The sequence below is a fragment of the Balaenoptera physalus genome (genome assembly GCF_965194825.1).
Source record: "Balaenoptera physalus genome assembly, chromosome: 15".
In the NCBI taxonomy this organism is placed as follows: Eukaryota; Metazoa; Chordata; class Mammalia; order Artiodactyla; family Balaenopteridae; genus Balaenoptera; species Balaenoptera physalus.
This window is the reverse complement of record NC_138894.1, coordinates 22,559,272-22,582,524: the sequence shown is the minus strand read 5'-3', so window position 1 is coordinate 22,582,524 and position 23,253 is coordinate 22,559,272. Positions and strand designations below refer to the sequence as shown.

General features: G+C 36.2%; 1 protein-coding gene across 3 annotated transcripts in view; it reads left to right on the top strand.

Moving 5' to 3' along the window:
* CTNNA2 (catenin alpha 2) overlaps nucleotides 1-23,253 on the top strand; it is a 1,185,886-nt gene that overhangs the window by 240,636 nt on the left and 921,997 nt on the right. For all 3 annotated transcript variants that reach the window (XM_082425912.1, XM_082425913.1, XM_082425911.1), the window contains exon 3: nucleotides 15,043-15,238. In XM_082425912.1, the coding sequence (XP_082282038.1) occupies nucleotides 15,043-15,238 (196 nt within the window). The remainder of the gene's footprint in view (nucleotides 1-15,042; nucleotides 15,239-23,253) is intronic.

The following is a 23,253-nucleotide window of genomic DNA, read 5'->3' as shown; positions in this document are numbered from 1 at the left end:
GTAATAGTAGGAGACTTTAACACCTCACATACACCAATGGACAGATCATCCAAACAGAAAATTAATAAGGAAACACAAGCTTTCAATGACACAATAGACCAGATAGCTCTAATTGATATTTATAGGACATTCCATTCAAAAACAGCAGATTACACTTTCTTCTCAAGTGCACACAGAACCTTCTCCAAGATAGATCACATCTTGGGTCACAGATCAAGCTTCAGTAAGTTTAAGAAAATTGAAATCATATCAAGCATCTTTTCTGACCACAACGTTATGAGATTAGAAATCAATTACCGGGAAAAAAACGTAAAAAACACAAACACATGGAGGCTAAACAATATGTTATTAAATAACCGAGAGATCACTGAAGAAATCGAAGAAGAAATCAAAAAATACCTAGAGATGAATGACAATGAAAATACGACGATCCAAAACCTATGTGATGCCACAAAAGTAGTTCTAAGAGGGAAGTTTATAGAAATACAAGCCTACCTCAAGAAACAAGAAAAATCTCAAATAAACAATCTAACCTTACACCTAAAGGAACTAGAGAAATAAGAACAAACAAAACCTGAAGTTAGCAGAAAGAAAGAAATCATAAAGATCAGATCAGGAATAAATGAAATAGAAACAAAGTAAACAATAGCAAAGATCAATAAAACTAAAAGCTGGTTCTTTGAAAAGATAAACAAAATTGATAAACCATTAGGCAGACTCATCAAGAAGAGGGAGAGGACTCAAATCAATAAAATTAGAAATGAAAAAGGAGAAGTTACAATAGACACCGCAGAAATACAAAGCATCCTAAGAGACTACTACAAGCAACTCTATGCCAATGAAATGGACAACCTGGCAGGAATGGACAAATTCTTAGAAAGGTACAGCTTTCCAAGACTGAACAAGGAAAAAATAGAAAATATGAACAGACCAATCACAAGTAATGAAATTGAAACTGTGATTAAAAATCTTCCAACAAACAAAAGTCCAGGACCAGATTGCTTCACAGGTGAATTCTATCAAACATTTAGACAAGAGCTAATATCTGTCCTGAGAAGGACAGAGGGAGGAACATAGCAAAGGGAGGGAGGAACACTCCCAAACTCATTTTACGAGGCCACCATCACCCTCATACCAAAACCAGACAAAGATGCCACAAAGAAAGAAAACTACAGGTGAATATCACTGATGAATATAGATGTAAAAATCCTCAACAAAATACTAGCAAACAGAATCCAACAACACATTAAAAGGATCATACACCATGATCAAGTGGGATATATCCCAGGGATGTAAGGATTCTTCAAAATATGCAAATCAATCAATGTGATACATGATATTAACAAATTGAAGAATAAAAACCATATGGTCATCTCAACAGATGCAGAAAAAGCTTTTGACAAAATTCAACACCCATTTATGATAAAAAAAACTCTACAGAATGTGAGCATAGAGGGAACCTACCTCATCATAATAAAGGCCATATACGACAAACTCACAGCAATAGTTCTCAGTGGTGAAAAACTGAAACATTTCCTCTAAGATCAGGAACAAAACAAGGATATCCACTCTCGCCATTATTATTCAACATAGTTTTGGAAGTCTTAGCCATGGCAATCAGAGAAGAAAAAAAAATAAAAGGAATAAAAATTGGAAAAGAAGAAGTAAAACTGTCACTGTTTGCAGATGACATGATACTATACATAGAGAATCCTAAAGATGCCACCAGAAAACTACTAGAGCTAATCAATGAATTTGGTAAAGTTGCAGGATACAAAATCAATGCCCAGAAAGCCCTTGCATTCCTATACACTAATGATGAAAAATCTGAAAGAGAAATTATGGAAACACTCCCATTTACCATTGCAACAAAAAGAATAAAATACCTAGGAATAACCCTACCTAGGGAGACAAAAAACCTGTATGCAGAAAACTATAAGATACTGATGAAAGAAATTAAAGATGATACAAACCGATGGAGAGATACACCATGTTCTTGGATTGGAAGACTCAATATTGTGAAAATGACTATACTATCCAAAGCAATCTACAGATTCAGTGCAATCCCTATCAAGTTACCAATGCATTTTTTACAGAACTAGAACAAAAAATCTTAAAATTTGTATGGAAACACAAAAGACCCCGAATAGTCAAAGCAGTCTTGAGGGAAAAAAATGGAGCTGGAGGAATCAGACTCCCTGACTTCAGACTGTACAACAGAGTTACAGTAATCAGGACAATATGGTACTGGCACAAAAACAGAAATGTAGATTAATGGAACAGGATAGAAAGCCCAGAGATAAACCCACGCACATATGGTCAACTAATCTATGACAAAGGAGGCAAGGATATACAATGGAGAAAAGACAGTCTCTTCAGTAAGTGGTGCCGGGAAAACTGGACAGCTACATGTAAAAGAATGAAATTAGAGCACTCCCTAACACCATACACAAAAATAAACTCAGAATGGATTAAAGACCTAAATGTAAGACTGGACACTATAAAACTCTTAGAGGAAAACATAGGAAGAACCCTCTTTGACATAAATCACAGAAAGATGTTTTTTGACCCACCTCCCAGAGTAATGGAAATAAAAACAAAAATAAAGAAATGGGACCTAATGAAACTTAAAAGCTTTTACAAAGCAAAGGAAACTACAAACAAGACGAAAAGACAACCCTCAGAATGGGAGAAAATATTTGCCAATGAATCAACGGACAAAGGATTAATCTACAAAATATATAAACAGCTCATGCAGCTCAATATTAAAAAAACAAACAACCCAATTAAAAACTGGGCAGAGGACCTAAATAGACATTTCTCCAAAGAAGACATACAGATGGCCAAGAAGCACATGAAAAGCTACTCAATATCACTAATTATTAGAGAAATGCAAATCAAAAGTACAATGAGGTATCAGCTCCCACCAGCTAGAATGGGCATCATCAGAAAATCTACAAACAACAAATGCTGGAGAGGGTGTGGAGAAAAGGGAACGCTTTTGCACTGTTAGTGGGAATGTAAATTGATACAGCCACTATGGAGAACATTATGGAGGTTCGTTAAAAAACTAAAAATAGAATTACCATATGATCTAGCAATCTCACTACTGGGCATATACTCAGAGAAAACCATAATTACCATACAGAATGGTAATTATGGTAAAACCATAATTACCATACTTCACCATACAGAGTGAAGTAAGTCAGAAAGAGAAAAACAAATATCGTATATTAAGGCATATATGTGGAACCTAGAAAAATGCTACAGGTGAACCAGTTTGCAGGACAGAAATAGAGACACAGATGTAAAGAACAAACATATGGACACCAAGGGGGGAAGTGGCGGGGTGTGTGTGTGTGATGAATTGGGAGATTGGGATTGACATATATACACTAATATGTATAAAATGGATAACTAATAAGAACCTGCTGTATAAAAACATAAAATAAAATTCAAAAATTAAAAAAAAAACAACAAAACTAACCATAGGAAAGTCACAGTTAGCTAAAATTGTCTCATTCCCAGAAAAGAACCTGGATAGCTACTCGATATCTAAACAAAGGACAAGTAGGCAGAGGAAATACCTAAGCAACAAGCCATTGTTACAGAGTCCCGTTTTAACATATAATTTCCTCTCGCCTGCTTCACTGTACCTGTACTTGATCTTATTTAGTCCTGTTGGCCAAAGAAAAAAAGATAACCAAAAAATTTATTGTTAAAGTAGCTTGGGGACACTATGTAATTGTGTATATTTTACAGTTTAAAAGCTCCTCAGGGAAAGAAATTAAAAAAATATGAAGTCATCCTTTGCTTCTAGAGACGGTGTTTCATCTTCTTTTCTCACCCATATGTGAATGATAAAAATGAAGTTGTAAGTACCTAAACCCATATTCAGTTTGTGGTACATTCTGCTTGTATTCGCTGCAGTGAATAAAGGATTATTTATAAAAGAAATCTGCAAGGAAAAAAGAAAAGACTAGGGGGAGGGTCAGCCCTGCATTTTCTTAAATTGTTAAATTGTGGTTGCATTTTTAGTACTATCTTCAAGTCCCAGTTTCCAATTTGCAGTGGTCCTTTTAAGTTTCTGGTCCATTTTGTGAGGGTGTTTTTGTATATGTTTGAAAAATCAATTAATCTAATCCTTAAATCCACTTAACAAGGTATATACATTGAAGTGTAAGGCCACCATTGCCAATTCCTTGGATTTGTGGACCTTACCTTTCTCTCCAGATACCCCATTTGTCATATGTGGCTCAAGGCCATCTGATGTAGAGGTGGGGTGGTGGTGCCAGTTTAAGTCCTTATATGAAACATTAGTATGGCTTAATTCTTAATTTCCTTTTTTACACAAAAGCCAATGGTACTTTTCCTGCGTCCCACGGATTATCCATTACTTCCCATAGAGTGTGTACACTCTGTGTTGGAATCCACTAACTTTAAAGAAGGAAAATGTCAAAGCAAGTGGCGTTGTCAATCAATGATTGTAATAGTAAAAAGACTTGGCGAATTTGGGGGGAATAGAAGTTTTGGTCAACTGAATCCTTTAGCTAACATAGTGTTGATTGGAAAATAGTTTTTATTTATCATGGTTTCAGATTTATGTATATGTTTCTTGTAACAGTCTAGTTTTATTTTGTTTCCTTTTATTTTAATCTTAGTTAAATCCAAAATAGTGAATCATGAACGTAGTTTAGTCATTCTTCAATTTGGGGGGACATTAAGTACAGCATGGGATTTTCTCAGATGGGCGCTGATGGTTAGAACATTTAGGATTCTTTTTGGAATATTTATTTATTTAGTTAGTTAGTTACTTATTTTTGGCTGCGTCGGGTCTTAGTTGTGGCATGCGGAATCTTTGTTGAGGCATGCGGGATTCATTGTGGCACGTGGGCTCTTCACTGCTGCACGTGGGCTTTTCTTTAGTTGTGACGTGCGAGTTTTCTCTTCTCTAGTTGTGGCGCGCAGGCTCTAGGACTCGTGGGCTCTGTAGTTTGTGGAATAAAGGCTCTCTAGTTGAGGCCCGCGAGCTCAGTAGTTGTGGTGTGTGGGCTTAATTGCCCTGCAGCATGTGGGATCTTAGTTCCCTCACCAGGGATCAAATCTGCGTCGCCTGCATTGGAGGGCAGATTCTTTACCACTGGACCATCAGGGAAGTCCCAACATTTAGGATTTTTAAAAACAGAAACACCTTCTCACTCACTTAAAATTCCTGATTCTAAACAGTTGCTCCTTCAGTGAATTCTGATATTGCTTTAGTGTCTTAATTTTGAGTGTAATTTTTCATTGTTGTAAGTGTAGACATTGAAAGTTACACAGATTGTAGGAAAATCTAGGTTGTTACTAGAACCTTTAAATAGGTTTGTTTCTTGTGCTTGTTTGGTTTACCATGTTTTATCAAATCTAACATGTCATCAATTGTAAGATATATATATTTAAGTACCTGTAAGAAAAAAATGAAATTTTATCAGATGTATATTTTAGATGACACAGATTGTGGGATTCATCCTCATTTTGCATATATAAAAGTGCGGAAAAAAGGTATATCAATTGACAGAATATATTTTACTGCCTTCCATAAAAGATTTATGGAGACTTTAAAGGATATATAAAATACTGAAAGGTTAACATACCTTAAAGGAAAGTGATTTAACCTCATAGCACAGGGAGATCAGCTCTGTGCTTTGTGACCACCTAGAGGGGTGGGATAGGGAGGGTGGGAGGGAGGGAGATGCAAGAGGGAGGAGATATGGGAACATATGTATATGTATAACTGATTCACTTTGTTATAAAGCAGAAACTAACACACCATTGTAAAGCAATTATACTCCAATAAAGATGTTAAAAAAAAAAAGAAAGATGACTATAAGTATAGATAAGGAGCAAAGATGGAGACTAACACAGTAATAATAAACATTAAATCATATGCTTTATAATAGGGACCACAGACTTGGGATAAGCTTTTTTTATTGAAGTCAGTGCAAAAAGGAATAATTTATTTATTACACAATTTAATGTCCATGAAATAAAATCAAACCCGTTTCTAAGGAGAGGTTCCAATATTCTTGGTACTAAAATCGTTCAAAAATTTCTCGGTATTATGTGAAGAATGATTATCTTATCTATAACTTTAGAGTATACACAGTGAGCTTTCTAAAACCCTTTGTGGTAGTATCCTCCATTGAAGTAAGTGATATTGCACTAAGGCAGTAGAAACATTTGCACCAGTGTCCAGGATAATATCATTTCTCTCTTTGCTTATGTGTTTTAAGTTGAGATATTATAATAGGTGGAGAGAGAGGTGGACTGCACTTCCTTCAAGCAAAACTAAATGTTGTTTCTCTCAGACAAGCTTTTGGATGACAGTAAATCTAGACCACACTCCCTGGAGGTTACAAGAAATTGAGCTCCTAATGCTGCTACTTAAATATGAAACAGCAGGCTTAATAGAGAGTGGAAAATGTTAGTTTAACATCCTATAAGGAAAATTGAGTTTCTTCTGAAGAACAAGTGCTTAAGGAGAAAGCTACCTTTTTTTTAATAAACTTATATATTTATTTTTGGCTGTGTTGGGTCTTCATTGCTGCACACGGGCTTTCTCTAGTTGCAGCGAGTGAGATCTACTCTTCGTTGCAGCATGCAGGCTTCTCATTGTGGTGGCTTCTTTTGTTGTGGAGCACGGGGTCTAGGTGTGAGGGCTTCAGTAGTTGTGGCACTCAGGCTCAGTAGTTGTGGCTCACGGGTTCTAGAGCGCAAGCTCAGTAGTTGTGGCTCATGGGCTTAGTTGCTCTGCTGCATGTGGGATCTTCCAGGACCAGGGCTTGAACCCATGTCCCCTGCATTAGCACGGGCATTCTTAACCACTGCACCACCAGGGAAGTCCCAAGAAGGCCACCTTATTTCATCTTGGCTTATAGAGACTAGTGAGATTCTTGCTAGGAAATAAGTTTGAACCACTTCTAATCTAAAGATGAATGGATCATCCAGGGCCCAACTGTTCCACTCTGTAAATTGTAACCACAGAAAGTTTAGCTTAGAAAAAAATTTGATATAGTTATAACTGGCTATTCATAGAAATTTAATATAGTCATAACTGGCTGGCCATAGAAATTCCTCAAACCCAATCACAGAATGTCTGTTTTAGGGTTAATTTTGGAAATCTACTTTTTGGTGTTAACAGATCTTCCTTGACTTACAATGAGGTTAAGTCCTGATAAAACCATCGTAAGTTGAAAATATTGTGTGGCAAACTCATTAATCCACCTAACCTACTGAACATCATAGCTTAGTATAGCTTACCTTAAATGTGCTTAGACCATAGCTTACAGTTGGGCAAAATCATCTAACACAAAGCTTATTTTAATTTATTTTTTAAATTAAAAAAATTATTTTATATTGGACTATAGTTGATTTACAATGTTTTAGTTTCAGGTGTACAGCATAGTGATTCAGTTATACATATACCTACTGTACAGCACAGGGAACTCAGCTCAATATTCTGTAATAAGCTAAGTGGGAAAAGAATTTGAAAAATAATAGATATATGTATATGGATAACTGAAACCTATTTTAAATAGAGTGTTGAATACCTAATGTAATTTATTGAATACTGTACTGAAAGTGAAAAACAGAATAGTTGTGTGAGTACAGAATGGTTATTAGTGTGTGGTTGTTTCCCCTCGGGATCAGGGGATGGTGGGTTTACTGGGAACTGAGGTTGCCCCTGCCTAGCATCAAGAGAGAGTATCGTAGCACATATTGCTAGCCCAGGAAAAGATCAAAAATCAAAATTCGAAGTATGTTTTCTACTGAATGCATATCACTTTCTCACCATTGTAAAGCCGAAAAATCAGTAAGTCAAACCATGACAATTCAGAGACCATCTGTATACTGTTCAAGACGAAATATTTGGAAAAAGTATACCAGAGTAACTGAGTGGGAAGGCTTGCCTTGTGGCCCTATTTAAAAATTGCAGGTGAGTCTACAAAGAATAATCACTTAAATGGGAAACATTATTTATAGGCTTTCTTTCTAGCATTACTTAACTAGTAGAAGTTCAGGTCTGCTTTAGATATAATAAAACCTTACCTTCAAAGTTTAAGAATACATGCTTCCAGGACTCTGTATCAATGAACATACATACTAATCTACACTGTCAATATCAAATAACTGGGAAGAATTTTTTCAAAGACAAAGAGACCAGAATTATTCTTTATTTTATCCCTCTTTAAATTATTAGTGCCTTGTTATAAAAGATCATCATTTCTAATTCTGACTTTTGAAGTTGTGGAAGCATCAGTAACTGCGGTTCTTGTAATTTACTTCTTTTTGTCTAAAACGTGATGTGGAGTTGTGTTTGGGAAGAAAAGATCAGTTCAATACGAAATTCCATTGCAATAGTTTCTATGACGTGGAAGTCTTACTTTAGTTATTAGTGAGACTACCATAAGTCTGTATTATCACCTCCTTTTGCTCGAGCACTACTGTCACTGTGCTGGTCTCCTTTTCTCTCCAAAATGCACAATATACATACACCTTATATGTCCTGGAGATTCTGTGCTAGGATATAACTTATAATGGACTGTACCACAAGGTGAGCATATATCATTTCATATATTTTATAAGGAAAAGTACAAGCCATATTTGTGCGTATTGTATAATTGCAAAATGAATAGATTAGGTAATCAAGGAGTGATACAAGGAAGACCTCATTTTGACTAATTACTTGGCAGTTGTTTTCCTGACTTGGCACTGCTCAAAACCTGACAAGATTTCTCCTAGAGGCTTCATGTTATCAAATATACTACCATTTGAGCATTTTAACTCCCTTAAAGAGTTTTCCTCTTTAAGGATTTTTTTCATTTATCTTCAGTTGCTCTTGGAATAAATAACTTGTTTTTGAAAATTTTGTTTTCAAATATGCACCTCACAATGCTCTTGCTTTTTTTAAGCTATAACAGTAATCAAAGCTCTCTGTTATGTTTGCTGAGCAATTATGACAAAGGAAATACTTTAGAGCAGTGCAACAGTAGAATTCATAAAGACTTACTACTCACATCTACAGAGTGCATGAATCTAGCAAAATGGTGCCTAAGTTATCATTTTTTATTTTCAGCTCTTGGTTCTCTTTTTTTGGTTTTCTGGAGAGCTCAAATAATGGCTTGATTCATAGCATTCACATCTGTTTACTCTTACTTTTCCAAGTTCCTTGTGATTGCCTAACAGAGGAAATTGCCTTTCAATCAATTCATCAACAAGTTGTTTTTGTGGACTCCTGATATGTCATGGCACCTAAAATAAGAGGAAGGATTTACCTCTAGAAGTCATTGCTTTATCTCTCTCACTTTCTTTTGGTTCAGCTAGACTGCTGTTTCTGAAAGTAAAGTCTATAAACCATACATATCCTAATTTCATGTGATGCATGTGAAATACACTAGCTGAGACCTACAGGAGCAGAAGCACTATAAGATCTAAGAATTTGCTGTCTAACAAGCATCTAGGTGATTCTAAGGTATGATAAAGTCTGAAAATCATCGTCCTAGAATTCAGTGCTTCTCAGATTTTAATGTGCATATGAATTGCTTTGGGATCTTGTTAAAATACAGATTCTCTTTTAGTAGGTCTGGAGTGGCGCCTGAGAGTCTATATTTCTAACCAGCCCTGGGTGACAATGATATCTCCAGAGCTCACTTTCAATCGAATGCCCTACGGATAAGGCTTAGACAAACTACACTGTTGTTGGTTATGGGCAGATGTGACAGAGTCGCCAAGACAAAATGCCTTGGTGCCCTCACTATTGCTTATTGTTTTGGAAGAAGTCTTCCATGTCTATTGAGTTTGTACATCCTGGAAACAGAGGACTGATCAAGTAGAAGAGACATGGTCAGATAAGTTGTCTTACAATAAAACACATTGCAAAAAAAAGAAAGGAATGAAATGGTGTTGGCTACTGCATTACTTGCCATTGTGTAAGAATGGAGGGTCTACTCTTAGGACATTAGATGATGAGTAGTCTATACCAGCCTGGGTCTCATAGTTTCATACTCAAATCACACAGTCAACATATCTGAAAACTATATTTCCCATCCTCTGGCTATTGCTGAGGTTTTTTTATTGACCAGGGTCCATTGGGACCATCATTATGTCAAGGTTCTAGAACCATTGACCACTTATACTCTCATCTATGAACTGCAGGATTTCTTCTCTTCTTTGATGAAAGGCAGAGACATTGAGGAAATATTTGAGATAGGACTAGAGAAAATCAAGTATCCTGCTAAGCTAAGGTTGAGTTGCCTACAAAGAGGGGCCATGTTGAGGGTTTAGAGAGAAGTTGGCATAGCCAATGAATCTGAATGATGTGATCAGAAGATCAGTTTAAAAGGGTGGTAGTACAAAACGATAATTCAAAAAGATGCATGGACCCCCATGTTCATAACAGCACTATTTACAGTAGCGAAGACATGGAAGCAACCTAAATGTCCATTGACAGATGAATCGATAAAGAAGATGTGGTATGCATGTACAGTGGACTATTACTCAGCTATTAAAAAAGAATGAAATAATGCCATTTGCAGCAACATGGATAGACCTAAAGATTATCATATTAAGTGAAATAAGTCAGAAAGAGAAAGACAAATACCATATGATATCATTTGTAAGTGGAATCTAAAATACGACACAAATGAACTAATCTACCAAACAGAAACAGATTCACAGATAAAGAGAACAGACTTGTGCTTGCCAAGGGAGTGGGGAAAGGAAGGATTGGGAGTTTGGGCTTAGTAGATGCAAACTAGTATATATAGAGAATGGATAAACAGCAGGGTCCTACTGTTTAGCACAGGGAACTAGATTCAATATCCTGTGATAAACCATAATGGAAAAGAATATGAAAAAGAATGTATGCATATGAATAACTGAATTTCTTTGCTGTACAGCAGAAATTAACACAACATTGTAAATCAACTATACTTTAATAAAATAAATTCAAAAAAAGGATGGTGGTAGCAGCAAGTCTTTCCTCGTGTAGGAGGGAGGAAGATAAAGGTGGGTACAGAGACAAGTAAGCTTGATGACCCTCCTAAAAGCTACAGGAGTTTGGGGAAGGAAAAGATTATTGCTAAAAGAATTAGCCTGGGAGATATATCCAGGAGAAAGAAGAGGTGAGTCAATAGCACTAAATGTGATAAAGTAGTAAGATAAGATAAAAGTAATTTGATTTTGGCAACATATTAATTACTTTAGTGAGAGATCAGTTTAAGAAGACTCTGCTACAGGAGGTGTGAGGATAAAAGCAGAATTTCAGTGGGCTGAGAAATGAATGGAAAGAGAACACGGACACTTTAACACATATGCTTCTCATTTAAAAAAAAAATGTTGGCAGTGGCTAATAAAAGCTAAACTCCTTAGCTTGGCTTTCAGAGCCTTTAAAAGTTTTACTCCACCGCATCTATCTAATCTTGTTTCCTATATCATTCATATACAGCCGCCCTCTCAATTGAGAATGGTCTCCTTACTACCTAGAAAACATCATGCCCATTTTTACACGTCAATGTTCATGCTATTACTCCTAGTCTCTGTTGCTGGAACTTTATGCTTTCTATTTTTTTTCTTCTGCACAAAAGATGTGCTCACAAATTGTTAGAGAGGTAACGGGATTGTGTGGATCTTGAGTGGCTCTTGCCTTGGGTGAAAGTTGATGTGGGGATTAGAGAGGGTGAAAGTTGATGTGGGGATTAGAGAGGGTGAAAGTTGATGTGGGGATTAGAGAGGGTGAAAGTTGATGTGGGGATTAGAGAGAGTGCCTGGTTGGGGTAAGAGAAGGTGTACCATTCAACCAGGAATTTCTACAGAATAACCATCTCTTAAAAGGTTGCCACCAAGCTGCACTAGACCTTCAAAAGTCTGTAAGCCCCATCTACCCAAGACCTAGTCCCAGCCTGGATATCAGACTTAGACACAGAGATCTGTAGTCTCCAGAGCTCATTGTTGTGTCTCTCTGTTATTTAAATCATCTTTCATGTTCTTCATTACAATTATAATTTTCTTCATACAACATTCTATATTTTGTGTTATGGTTATCTCTGAGAATATCAATTTATGGCTATTGTGAATAGGATATTTTAAACTAGATTTTTCATTGGTAATGCTGTTCTATTAGGTTGTTATTGCTTATCTAGTATTTAACCACTAATAGTTCTAATAGTTTGTCTTTTAATTCTTTTGTAGTTTCTCGATACATTCATATTCTCTATAAGTAATGACAATTTAATGTGTCTACTTTCTAATGTTTATATCTCTTCTTTCTTTTTTCTTATCTAATTTGTTGACTTTGTCCTTCAACAAAGCACTGAATAGCAATAGGGAGAGTTAACAATTATTTCTTTATTCTAGACTGATTAAGACATGAGCATTTATGGAGCCTCATAATTTTCCTTCTATTCTGCTATCTTGTATCCCTTTACATTCTTCCACATGTGAATAAATGAGAGCGCTTACTAAAAGAGGACTGAATTGATTTGCTTCATTTGAAAGTAATCACATTTTTCTAAGGAACTTCCTGGTAATGTTCTATGTTTATTTTTTCCCACATACTGACACTTCATACTGACTTGTTATTATGAGCATTACCTAAACTGTGCTTTATACAGCAATGCACCATGAGATAACACAAAAATTGAAATCTGTTTGCCTTTGCAGAAGATGAACCAGAATATAGTCATTTAGCTCTTTTGGTATTAATAGATCCACTGTCAGCTTCCACTCCCCAAAACTGCCAATACGCCTAACATTAATGGCTCCCAACTCCATCCATTTTTTCTAATTTGAGAAGACTGAAAAGTTAGATCACAAAACTTCTCAAAATTATATATAAAATGAGAACAAATCAGATATCAGTGAGAATAGGAATATTTTCCTCCGATAAAGAGCCTAGCCTAAATAGAGAAATTATGCACAGTGTAATGAATATAGACAACCACATTGTACTGTAATTATGTAAAGAGATAGAGGTGCCAAGTATCACTACAATGGCAATCATATTACAACATATACATGTATCAACACACTATATACATGTATCAACACACTATATACATGTATCAAATTAACATGTTGTACACCTTAACCTTATACAATGTTATATGGCAAATACATTTGATTAAAAACTAAAAATAAATACGAATAAAAGATTTTTGAGATGTTTGCTGTGTTTGCTTAGGGAGCATAAGAGCTCGTTTCCAGGTAGCGGCTCTTTGGAGAGTTGGGGTTCCTGGAAGAGAGCTGTGTTAATGTGCTAGAGTAAACCGTTGTTAAGGAGAACATTCTTGTACCTCCAAAAAGTAACTTTGGAGACAGGCTGTCTTTCTTCTGATGGTTGCCTCTGTGGGTGGAACTGAAAAGACTGCAAGGTGTTACTGACTGCATAAGTATTTTACAGCTAACTAGCGTTTTCTGACAGTCTTATTCTTAATGACTTTATCTTTCTTTTTTTTGTCTAGTGTTTATACTTAAATGTCCTTAGAGAGTCCTTCTTTAACTGAGTGTGTCTAATTATTAACAATCAAAAGAAAGCTGAATATGACAGCTCCCAACGCTGTATTAACCACTTCTGAAGTAATGGTTCTGCTATATTCATCATCTTGGTTCACATTTATTCAATACTTTTCTTCTGATGTTATCTCTTGCCCTGTAAACTGACTGGACATCAATTGTGACTTTGCCTAATAACTGCTTGCTCTCAGATTTGGAGTAAATTGTAGAGACTATAGCATTTAGAACTTTTCTGTGGACGAGCTTTCTTGATAACCTCCAATAAAGGCTTTAGTTTGCTAACCAGGACACACGTCAGTGCAAATAAACCACAGCACCCACATTCTTATGAAGCTGATAAAAAAAAATGCAGAGGTGTAGATGACTAGCTGAATAGAATATGGAACAGTTGCATTCATTTCCCTCCCAGACTTCTCACTGGCAGAAAATAAAGGTTCAGAAGTCTACAGGAGATAAGCTGTTTAAAAGTATTAAAAGCTTTGTTAGCAGATTAAATAGCTCTAGACAAGAGTGCTAAAAGAAGTTTGGCAGGTGAGATATTGTATCCAAATTATGATACTTAGAAAAGGAGTGATAATGCAAATCTAATTTCAATTCTGGAAATTTTAGCAGGTTAACCAAATGTCGACACTGAATCATTCGGTCTCTTTGGATCAAATTTACCATTTTGTTTTTATAAGATGAAATCAGAAATAGCAAGGCTCTTCAAAAGTCCTTGGTAAGTGACACATAAATAATGCATATTGATGGTCCACCATTTATTAACTACTCATGCACCTCTGACTTTTGGGCTCAGTTATTGGTTCTTCTGATTCAAAGATCAAAGGCAGGGCTTCCCTGGTGGCGCAGTGGTTGAGAATCTGCCTGCCAATGCAGGGGGCACGGGTTCGAGCCCTGGTCTGGGAAGATCCCACATGCCGCGGAGCGACTAAGCCCGTGAGCCACAATTGCTGAGCCTGCGCGTCTGGAGCCTGTGCTCCGCAACGGGAGAGACCACGATAGTGAGAGGCCCGCGCACCGCGATGAAGAGTGGTCCCCACTTGCCGCAACTGGAGAAAGCCCTCACACAGAAACGAAGACCCAACACAGCCATAAATAAAATAAAATAAATAAATAAAATTAAAAAAAAAAATTAAAGCTCAAAGGCAATTCTACATTTTATTTTATTTTATTTCCTCCCTGAAGCTGGGTATTCCAACCAGCACTAAATTTGTCAACCCTTGAAAGCACCCCCTCCAGTGGATTGGAAACTTTGAGCTACTGGCAAGTCTGCTTTTCTTCCTTATTCACATGCTTTTTTCTTCTACAGGAAATAAATTGCTGTTAATTTATATGCTAAACCATATAATTCCACATTTTCCTTAAGATAAGGCTATGTAATGTGTATTCATGACTTAATAACTAAAGGATATTTTAAAATTATGAGATGATAATATGCTATTTCTAGACAGTTATGCAGAGTAATTTTACAGTTGTTCTTTTGTATTTAAGGTGACGACCCTTGTCAACACAAGCAACAAAGGCCCATCTGGTAAAAAGAAAGGGAGGTCAAAGAAAGCCCATGTACTGGCTGCATCTGTAGAGCAAGCCACTCAGAACTTTCTGGAAAAGGGTGAACAGATCGCTAAGGAGAGTCAAGATCTCAAAGAAGAATTGGTTGCTGCTGTTGAGGATGTACGCAAACAAGGTAGGCAGAATAATATTATTCTAGAGGGATGTATATTGATGTGTAAACAGTGGATTTTTCTCTAGAAAAATAAGACTACTCAAAAGAGTAGTCTTATTTTTTTCCTGTCTACACTTCTCATTTTTAATTTTGCTGGAATTAGGTGTATAGACAGGTAGAGGTTTTTTTGTTGTAGCAGTATAGCATAGCTGGAAACACTCCATGTCTGCTGTTGCTTGAAAATCTTCAACTTGTTTTCTCCTGGAGATGAAACCAGACTCTTGTGTCAAATTCAGGCTTTAGGGAGGATAGGATGAGAAGACTGTACATTTATAGAGTCATTGAAAATTCAAGATTTTAAGGATGAAGGGAAGAGAAGAATGTAGTGTAATAAAATTATTGTTTCTTTGTATGATTTCCAAATTTGTATTTTCAGTTCACAGCTTTCCTCAAAAATCTCTCTCTCTGGTTAGCTAGCTACCGATTGATCAATTATATAGCTAACAAAATAGCTATAATACTATCAATATTTATTCATCATATTTAAAAAAATTTAATTGTGGTGAAATACATATAACATAAAATATATCATCTTAATCATTTTAAGTGTAGAGTTCGGTCATGTAAAGTATATTCACATGGTTGAGTAGCCCATTTGCAGAACTCTTGTAAAACTGAAATTCTATACCTGTTAAACAATCCCCAATTTCACCTTCCCTCTAGCTCCTGGCAACCATTATTTGACTTTCTTTTTCTATGAGTTTTACTACTCTAGATGCCTTATATAAGTGGAATCATATAGCGTTTGTCTTTTTGTGACTGGCCTATTTCACTTAGCATAATGTCCTCCAGGTTTATCCATGTTGTAGTATGTGTCAAAATGTCCTTCCTTTTTAGGGCTAGATAATATTCTATCATATATTTATATGGTATTTTCTTTATCCATTCATCCATTGATGGACATTTGTGTCCCTTTCACCTTTTGGCTATTGTGAATAATCCTGCTATGAACATGGGTATATAAATAATCTCTTCATTACCCTGCTTTCAGTTCTTTTGGATTTACACCCAGAGGTGGTATTGCTGGATCATATGGTAGTTCTATTTTTAATTCTTTGAGAAACCTCCAAACTGTTTTTCCATAGCAGCTGTACCATTTTACACTTACACTAACAGTGCACAAGGGTTCCAGTTTCTCCACATCCTTGACAATGCTTGTTACTTTCTACTTTTTTTTCAGTAGTCATCATAATGGTGTGAGGTGATACTGTGGTTTTGATTTGCATTTCTCTAATGATTAGTTATATTGAGCATCGTTTCATATGCTTGTTGGCCATATTTATATCTTCCTTGGAGAAATGTTTTTTAAGCCTTTTGCCTGTTCTTCACTCAGGTTATTTATTTTTGCCTATTCTTCACTCAGGTTAATTATTGTTGTTGTTGTAGTTAAGAGTTCTAGGTATTGACCCCTTATCAGATATTGTTTTGCAAATGTCTTCTCCCATTCTGTAGGCTACTTTTTCACTCTGTTGATTGTGTCCTTTGATACACAGAAGTTTTTAATTTTTATGTAGTCTTGTTCAACAGCTTTAGTTGAAAATTAAAATGAAATTAGAACAGATACCTACCCCCAGCCTGGCCTGTGTCCTCCGTTTTCTATTTAATGAATGCCACACATACGTATCCAATTGCAGAAATCTTGGTATCATTCTTGCTACTTCCGTCTCCTTCCAAATACAGTCTATTACAAGACCCATAGATTTTAACTCCTAAATATCTCTTAAATTCACCAATTTCTGTTTTAGTTATTCAGAAGCACCATGTTTTACCTGTCCCAGGGCCTTTATACATGCTGTCTCCTCTCTCACAGTTAAGGATGACTCATTCTGCATATCCCAGCTCAAAGAACACTTTCCCAGGGAAACCTTCCCTGACTCTCCCGTCATACTTTTTCATGGATTTTTCCTTGTCACTTTCCACAGGATAATTTAATTTTTGTGAGGTGACTTGATTGATAACTTTCTTCTCTGCCACACTAGAAATTAATGAAGGTAGAGAACACACTCTGTCTCTTTTGCGGTCATTGATTTGCAATGCTTAGCACTCATCAGACTTCAGTAAATATTTGTTGAATGAAAGAAGGAATAGATAAATGAGTGTTCTATCCCCTTTCTTCTTGCAAACCAACCACTTTTTGAATTCGCAGATGGATATTTGGCCCCTGGAAATAACAACCCTTCTTCATACTGCCATCTTCTTCCCCCTAAAAGTTAATTTTATTTACATTACACTCATGTAAATTGTTATTTTAATTTGAAGTGTTAAATTTTACATATTTCATCTAATGTGGATGGAGTATATTTGTGTATGTGTTTTAGCAACATGATAGCTTCCAAGTTTCCAAGTGCTATTGAAAACTGGTACTGCTTCTGAATTGCAGATGGACACGTGTTCACGCATCTGTAGCCTGGCTAGTTTTTTTTTTTTTTCCTTTTTTTGGTTGACTGATAGATAATAAATTTCACACATTAAAATGTACAATTTGATAAGTTTTAACAGGTGTGTGCACCATGAAACCATCACCACCATCAGTATAGTGAAGCTCTCCCTAGTACTGAGGGTTTTTATTAACTGGTCTCTAGGCCATTTTCTCAAAAAGATTTATCTGTTATCAGACAAGTTACATTTTCCCATTTACTTTCCTCAGCAACCTCTTAGCTCTCCCTTATTTTTTCCTTAGAAGTTAGTTTTCACACCTTCTGTAGAAATTATATTTTAGATTTCTCAAAGCTCGTATGAAATGGTGTTTTGTGGACATAGTATAATAACCAACATAGTTCTTGGCCAGACTGTCCTAGGAATATTAGAGTGAGAAATTATAAAGATGTTAATTTAGGACGGCTTATCATGGTTGTTATTCTAGAGGATATTTTAAATTTTCATTATTACCCATTTCTTGTTACAGAAAAATTATGCATAAGAAATGATGCTTATGTGTTTCCTGTTTAAAGCCTAACTGCCACATGTCCTTTTCTGAACAGGATCAAATTCAAGGAAACGTTGTTATATTTGCAAAATAACAAATTTTATTGGCAAAAGTCTTTGAAACTCTCTTTGTGTTTCTCTCATCTTCAAATACCTCTCAGTCTCAAATACACTTCAGATGTCTGTGCTTCTTCTCCCTGAGAACAAGATCCTCACACCCTCCTTCAAGTTCTGTACCCACAGGCTCTCTTTTCTGCTTTCTGCCCCAACTCGGTTATTTGTTGTGTAATCTCCATAGCCTGTCTGGCTTTGCCCAAATTTTCTATTTGCCCATTACCCAGATTTTATTTGTAAGTGAGAGACTGAGTTGACTTTCAGAGAGAGATGGGGAGAAAGGAACTTGGGAGAGTAAGTGAGGACTAGGGCAGGTGTGTATTTAGTCACTGAAACTTTGAAACATAGTATCTTTCCTTCCATCATAGAAATCTACTTTCTAATACATAAGATGATATTCAGAAATTATGAAAACACTGACATTTAGAAACAGTTTCCTCCTTTAAAGTGGCTCTAGCATCCACACATGCTTACTTATTAAATGATATATACTTTTGGAATTAAATCTATTAGATATCTTTTACTATTGAGCTGTTTTTACTTTTTTAAATCAAATGGCCAAAAGTATTGCCACTTTAAAATTTTAATTAATTCATTAATTAATTTATTTATTTATTTTTGGCTGCGTTGGGTCTTGGTTGCTGTGCGCAGGCTTTCTCTAGTTGCGGTGAGCAGGGGCTACTCTTCGTTGCAGTGCATGGGCTTCTCACTGCGGTGGCTTCTCTTGTTGCAGAGCACGGGCTCTAGTCGTGCGGGCTTCAGTAGTTGTGGCTCCGAGGGCTTTAGAGCACAGGGGCTTAGCTGCTCTACAGCGTGTGGGATCTTCCTGGCCCAGGGCTCAAACCCATGTTCCCTGCATTGGCAGGTGGATTCTTAACCACTGTGCCACCAGGGAAGTCCCAGGATTGCGTATTAAAAAAAAATTTTCAGCCTGAGTAAATGCCTGAAGCTTAAGTATTGTACATCTCCATTTTCAGATTTTTAATACAGAACCATTTATTGTTCTTTTGAAGTTTCACAACATTCATGATTATAATTACTGTAATCTGGCAAGGTTATATATGAAATTATCTATTTAACTGTCATTATTGTATCTCATAGGGTTAAACTTAGTGTTGTTTGAATTTCTTTATCATTTAAAAAAATATATCTTTAATCCTAGGCTGCATGTCAGGTTTTTTAAAGTGCTCAGTATGAGTGATGACAATATCTTTACCCTAGAATATTTCAGTAGAAGATTTTACTGTACTCTAAGTTATAAACTGCAAAAAAAGATATTTGAGCAGGCTTATGACAGCATTTCTACTAAAAACAAGTAACAAAAATAAATTACCTAAATATATATAAAGAAGAGAAATCATATTCAAAGCTTAGAACACTGATATTTTTGATTTGGATAAAGATGGTATATTTTAGACTTGGGTAAAGATGGTTGGTCAAGGGTGTGTGTGTGTGTCTGTTTTATCATAAGTAAAGTACTACATATATGTATATTGTCTTCCTAATTTAAGTTTAAACTTCATTAGGATAGGACCAATGATGTGTGTGTATTTCTTTCTGCTCTTAAAGGACCTGGCATGATGCTCTAGTACATGGCAGGTGATATTCAAAGAGGTTTACATGTGAAGTTAGCAGAGCATTGGATGTTTGATTAATATATCTGACTTCCAGTGTTACTTTGGTCATTGACTATATGATTTAAGCTAAATCACTTAACCACTTTCAGCCTCAGTGTCTCCATTTTTCAGAAACAGACAATAATTGTTGTGTTTGCTTCATTGGGTTGTTTTACATAATGAAGTCACAAGGATTTTTGAGAAATTAAATTTTATATAAATGTCAGAGTAAATTTATTCATTATAATTTATGAAATCAATCTGTACTCCTTAAGAAAATAGCTTTCCTTCCTATTAATGATCAATCTTAGACCCAGGATCCTGGAGAGCTGAATCAGTGTCTAGCAGTCTCCTGAGGAGGATTGATGAATAGCTCAGTGTGGCTTAGAATTAGTGGTAGTTGTAAGTGGTCCCAGCAAACTATGATTGGATAGTTGTGCAGCCTGTGAACTGTACATAGAAAAGCTGCTACTGGGGATTGCAGAGGGAGTTATTTCAATCAGGTCTTCATATTGAAGCTCTGGCCAGCTTTGGGACAAAGAATGCCAAAACATTTGTTTACCACCAAGCTCTCCCTGGATTGAAGACTCTAGTTTCTAAACTATGGGCTAACCTGGGGGTTCTCAAATTTTAGCAAATGTTAGAATCACCTGGGGAGCTTGGAAATTCTTGACATCTAGGTCTCAAGCCTTATCATTTAAGTCAGGCACTCTGGGGTGCAACCCAGGCATTGAGGTTTTTAAAGCTCCCCAGGTGATTCCTTTGTGCAGCCAATTTGAAAAGAAATAGACTAATTTGCTTCTTGCTCATCAGCTCCACTTGGATGACTCATCAATCTATGTTAGCTACTGGTTCACTTTAGTGAGCTGATAGCAATCAGTCATTTTATGAGATTTATGAGCATGTAGCTTACATAGAGTTAGATAGGGGAGACTTATATAGCAGGGACAGCCTGATATTCTATATTAAGATGTTATGGATAGATATAATTCTATGCCAAATGATGTTTTACCATGCCTGACATTCTGTAGGCATTCAGGGAATATGTGTTGAATATATAGTATAACTATAAGTATATAGTAGAACTAAATCTGTAGAACAGTGAAATATTTAATGTTGTTGTAAAAGAAAGCCATGTAGTTGGAATTAGCAAGAAGGAAGTGATGTTTAACCTGAGGATTGATTAAAAATTTGTGAGGGCTAGTGGGGTAAACATTTCAGATTTAAGCAATCTGATTTTAAAAGGCAAAGATATAAGAATGCCATTGAAAATTGGGGGATAGATATAGAAGTCCTGATTTGATGAGAATTTTCATATTCAGGCATAGTTAGAACTACATGTAAGATGATGGAAAGGGACCAGATTAGGAAGTTCAGGAACTAGGTGACATGTAGACAACATGATGAAAGAGAGACAGGAAGGAAGGAAGTTAGAAGTTTGATTTTTACCCATTTAAGTGATGTTATAGAGAGATTCATTTGGCAACTTAATGAAAAGTTGACTAAATCAGAGGAAGACTGGACTCAGATTGCTTAGGTATTATTGTAATATTGCAAAGAAAACAACAAAAAAAAACCAAAAAATACTTTGAGTGTCTGGGATTGGGGTGATGGCCATGGGAATAGAAATAAGAAACTAAATGTTATAGACATTGCAAAATAGAATGAAAGATTTGCCACTTGTTGAAGGGAAGAGACAAAGCTCAATATTTATTCTATGTTTTTGGCCTTAGACAACTTAATTGGGACATCTTCAGGGGTGACAGGGGTGGGAAGGGAGGACCAATTTGATTTTAAACATTGATGGATGAGTGGAACTGCCTAGCAGATGGTTAATGCTATGGAAATGGAACTTTGGGGAAACAGAAATTTGAAAGATTTTGGAGTTGATAAATGAAGCTTTCAGAATCAGAGCTTTCTTTGAGTACTTACCAATAGATAGAGAAGAGAAGAGGTTTAGTTTTGGAAGAAAATCTGAATTAAGGTTGAAAATGGGATAGAAATGAATCAGAGAGGGAAGGCATGCCTTGAAATGTGACCAGAGAGCAAAGATAGTACAGAATCCTGAAATCCAAGATAATAGACTACTTTGCAAAAAAGACAGTGATCAATCCAGACTCGAATGTTGTTGCAATCATGTCAAACTCTTCTGAGATCATGGAGGATGATTAATGAGAAAATGCCTTAGATTTTGCTAGGAAGATGTCATTAATTCTATTTAAAGTACATTTTCAAGAAGCTGTAAGGACAATTGCTAAATAAAAAGATGCTGAAAGAACAGAGTAGATGGTGAAGTAAAGGATGTAGGCAGGAAAGCTACCCATCCCCTTCTTTGGTCATCATTATGCTATATACTGCACATATTTCTTTTTGCCCCTGAAGATAGTCTGAGACTCAAGTGAAGGACCACTTGTTATTATTTTGTGTACCTCTGGAGACTGGCAGAGTGCCTGGCACATGTGAGTACTTAATGCATGATCTTGAAGATTTTCAGACAAGCAAAGAGTATGATTGCTTGCTCGCTTGCTTATTTTGTTCAGCCCAAATCAGAAGTGTCAGAGCCTGTATCAAGAGAGGGAGCCATTGGTGAGACGAATTGTGGATACAAAGGGACAAAATGCAGGTTGGTTGCATGAGGTGATGCAGACTTCTTTATCTAAAAGGCTAGTAGGGGATTTCCCTGGTGGCGCAGTGGTTAAGAATCCCCCTGCCAATGCAGGGGACACGGGGTCAAGCCCTGGTCCGGGAAGATCCCAGATGCCACGGAGCAACTAAGCCCATGTGCCACACTGAGCCCGCGTGCCACAACTACTGAAACCCGTGCGCCTAGAGCCCGTGCTCCGCAACAAGAGAAGCCACCACAATGAGAAGCCCGCGCACCTCGATGAAGAGTAGCCCCTGCTCACTACAACTAGAGAAAACCCGCATGCAGCCATGAAGACCCAAGGCAGACAAATATAAATAAGTAAATAAATAATTAATTAATTTTAAAAATAATAAAAATAAAAAGCTAGTAGGGAAGAGAGGTATAACCAACAATGGGTTTTATAGAAAACATCAGAACGAAAGCAGATTGGATGAAATGATCTCAATTATTTTGAATAAAAGAGGAGATGTTTTAATGGACCATGGATATCTGATATTTGAACACTGCTGTAGATGCTTTTATATTTTTTGTCTGTTACTGGCATCTGTGTGAATCTCTCACGTTTCAAGGGATTTTCTTTATTGAATACAACTGACTGTTACTCCTTCCTTGGATGCAGTTAAAAAGGCCAATTTATAACAGGCTTAAATATCTAAGAATTTTTTAAATTTAAT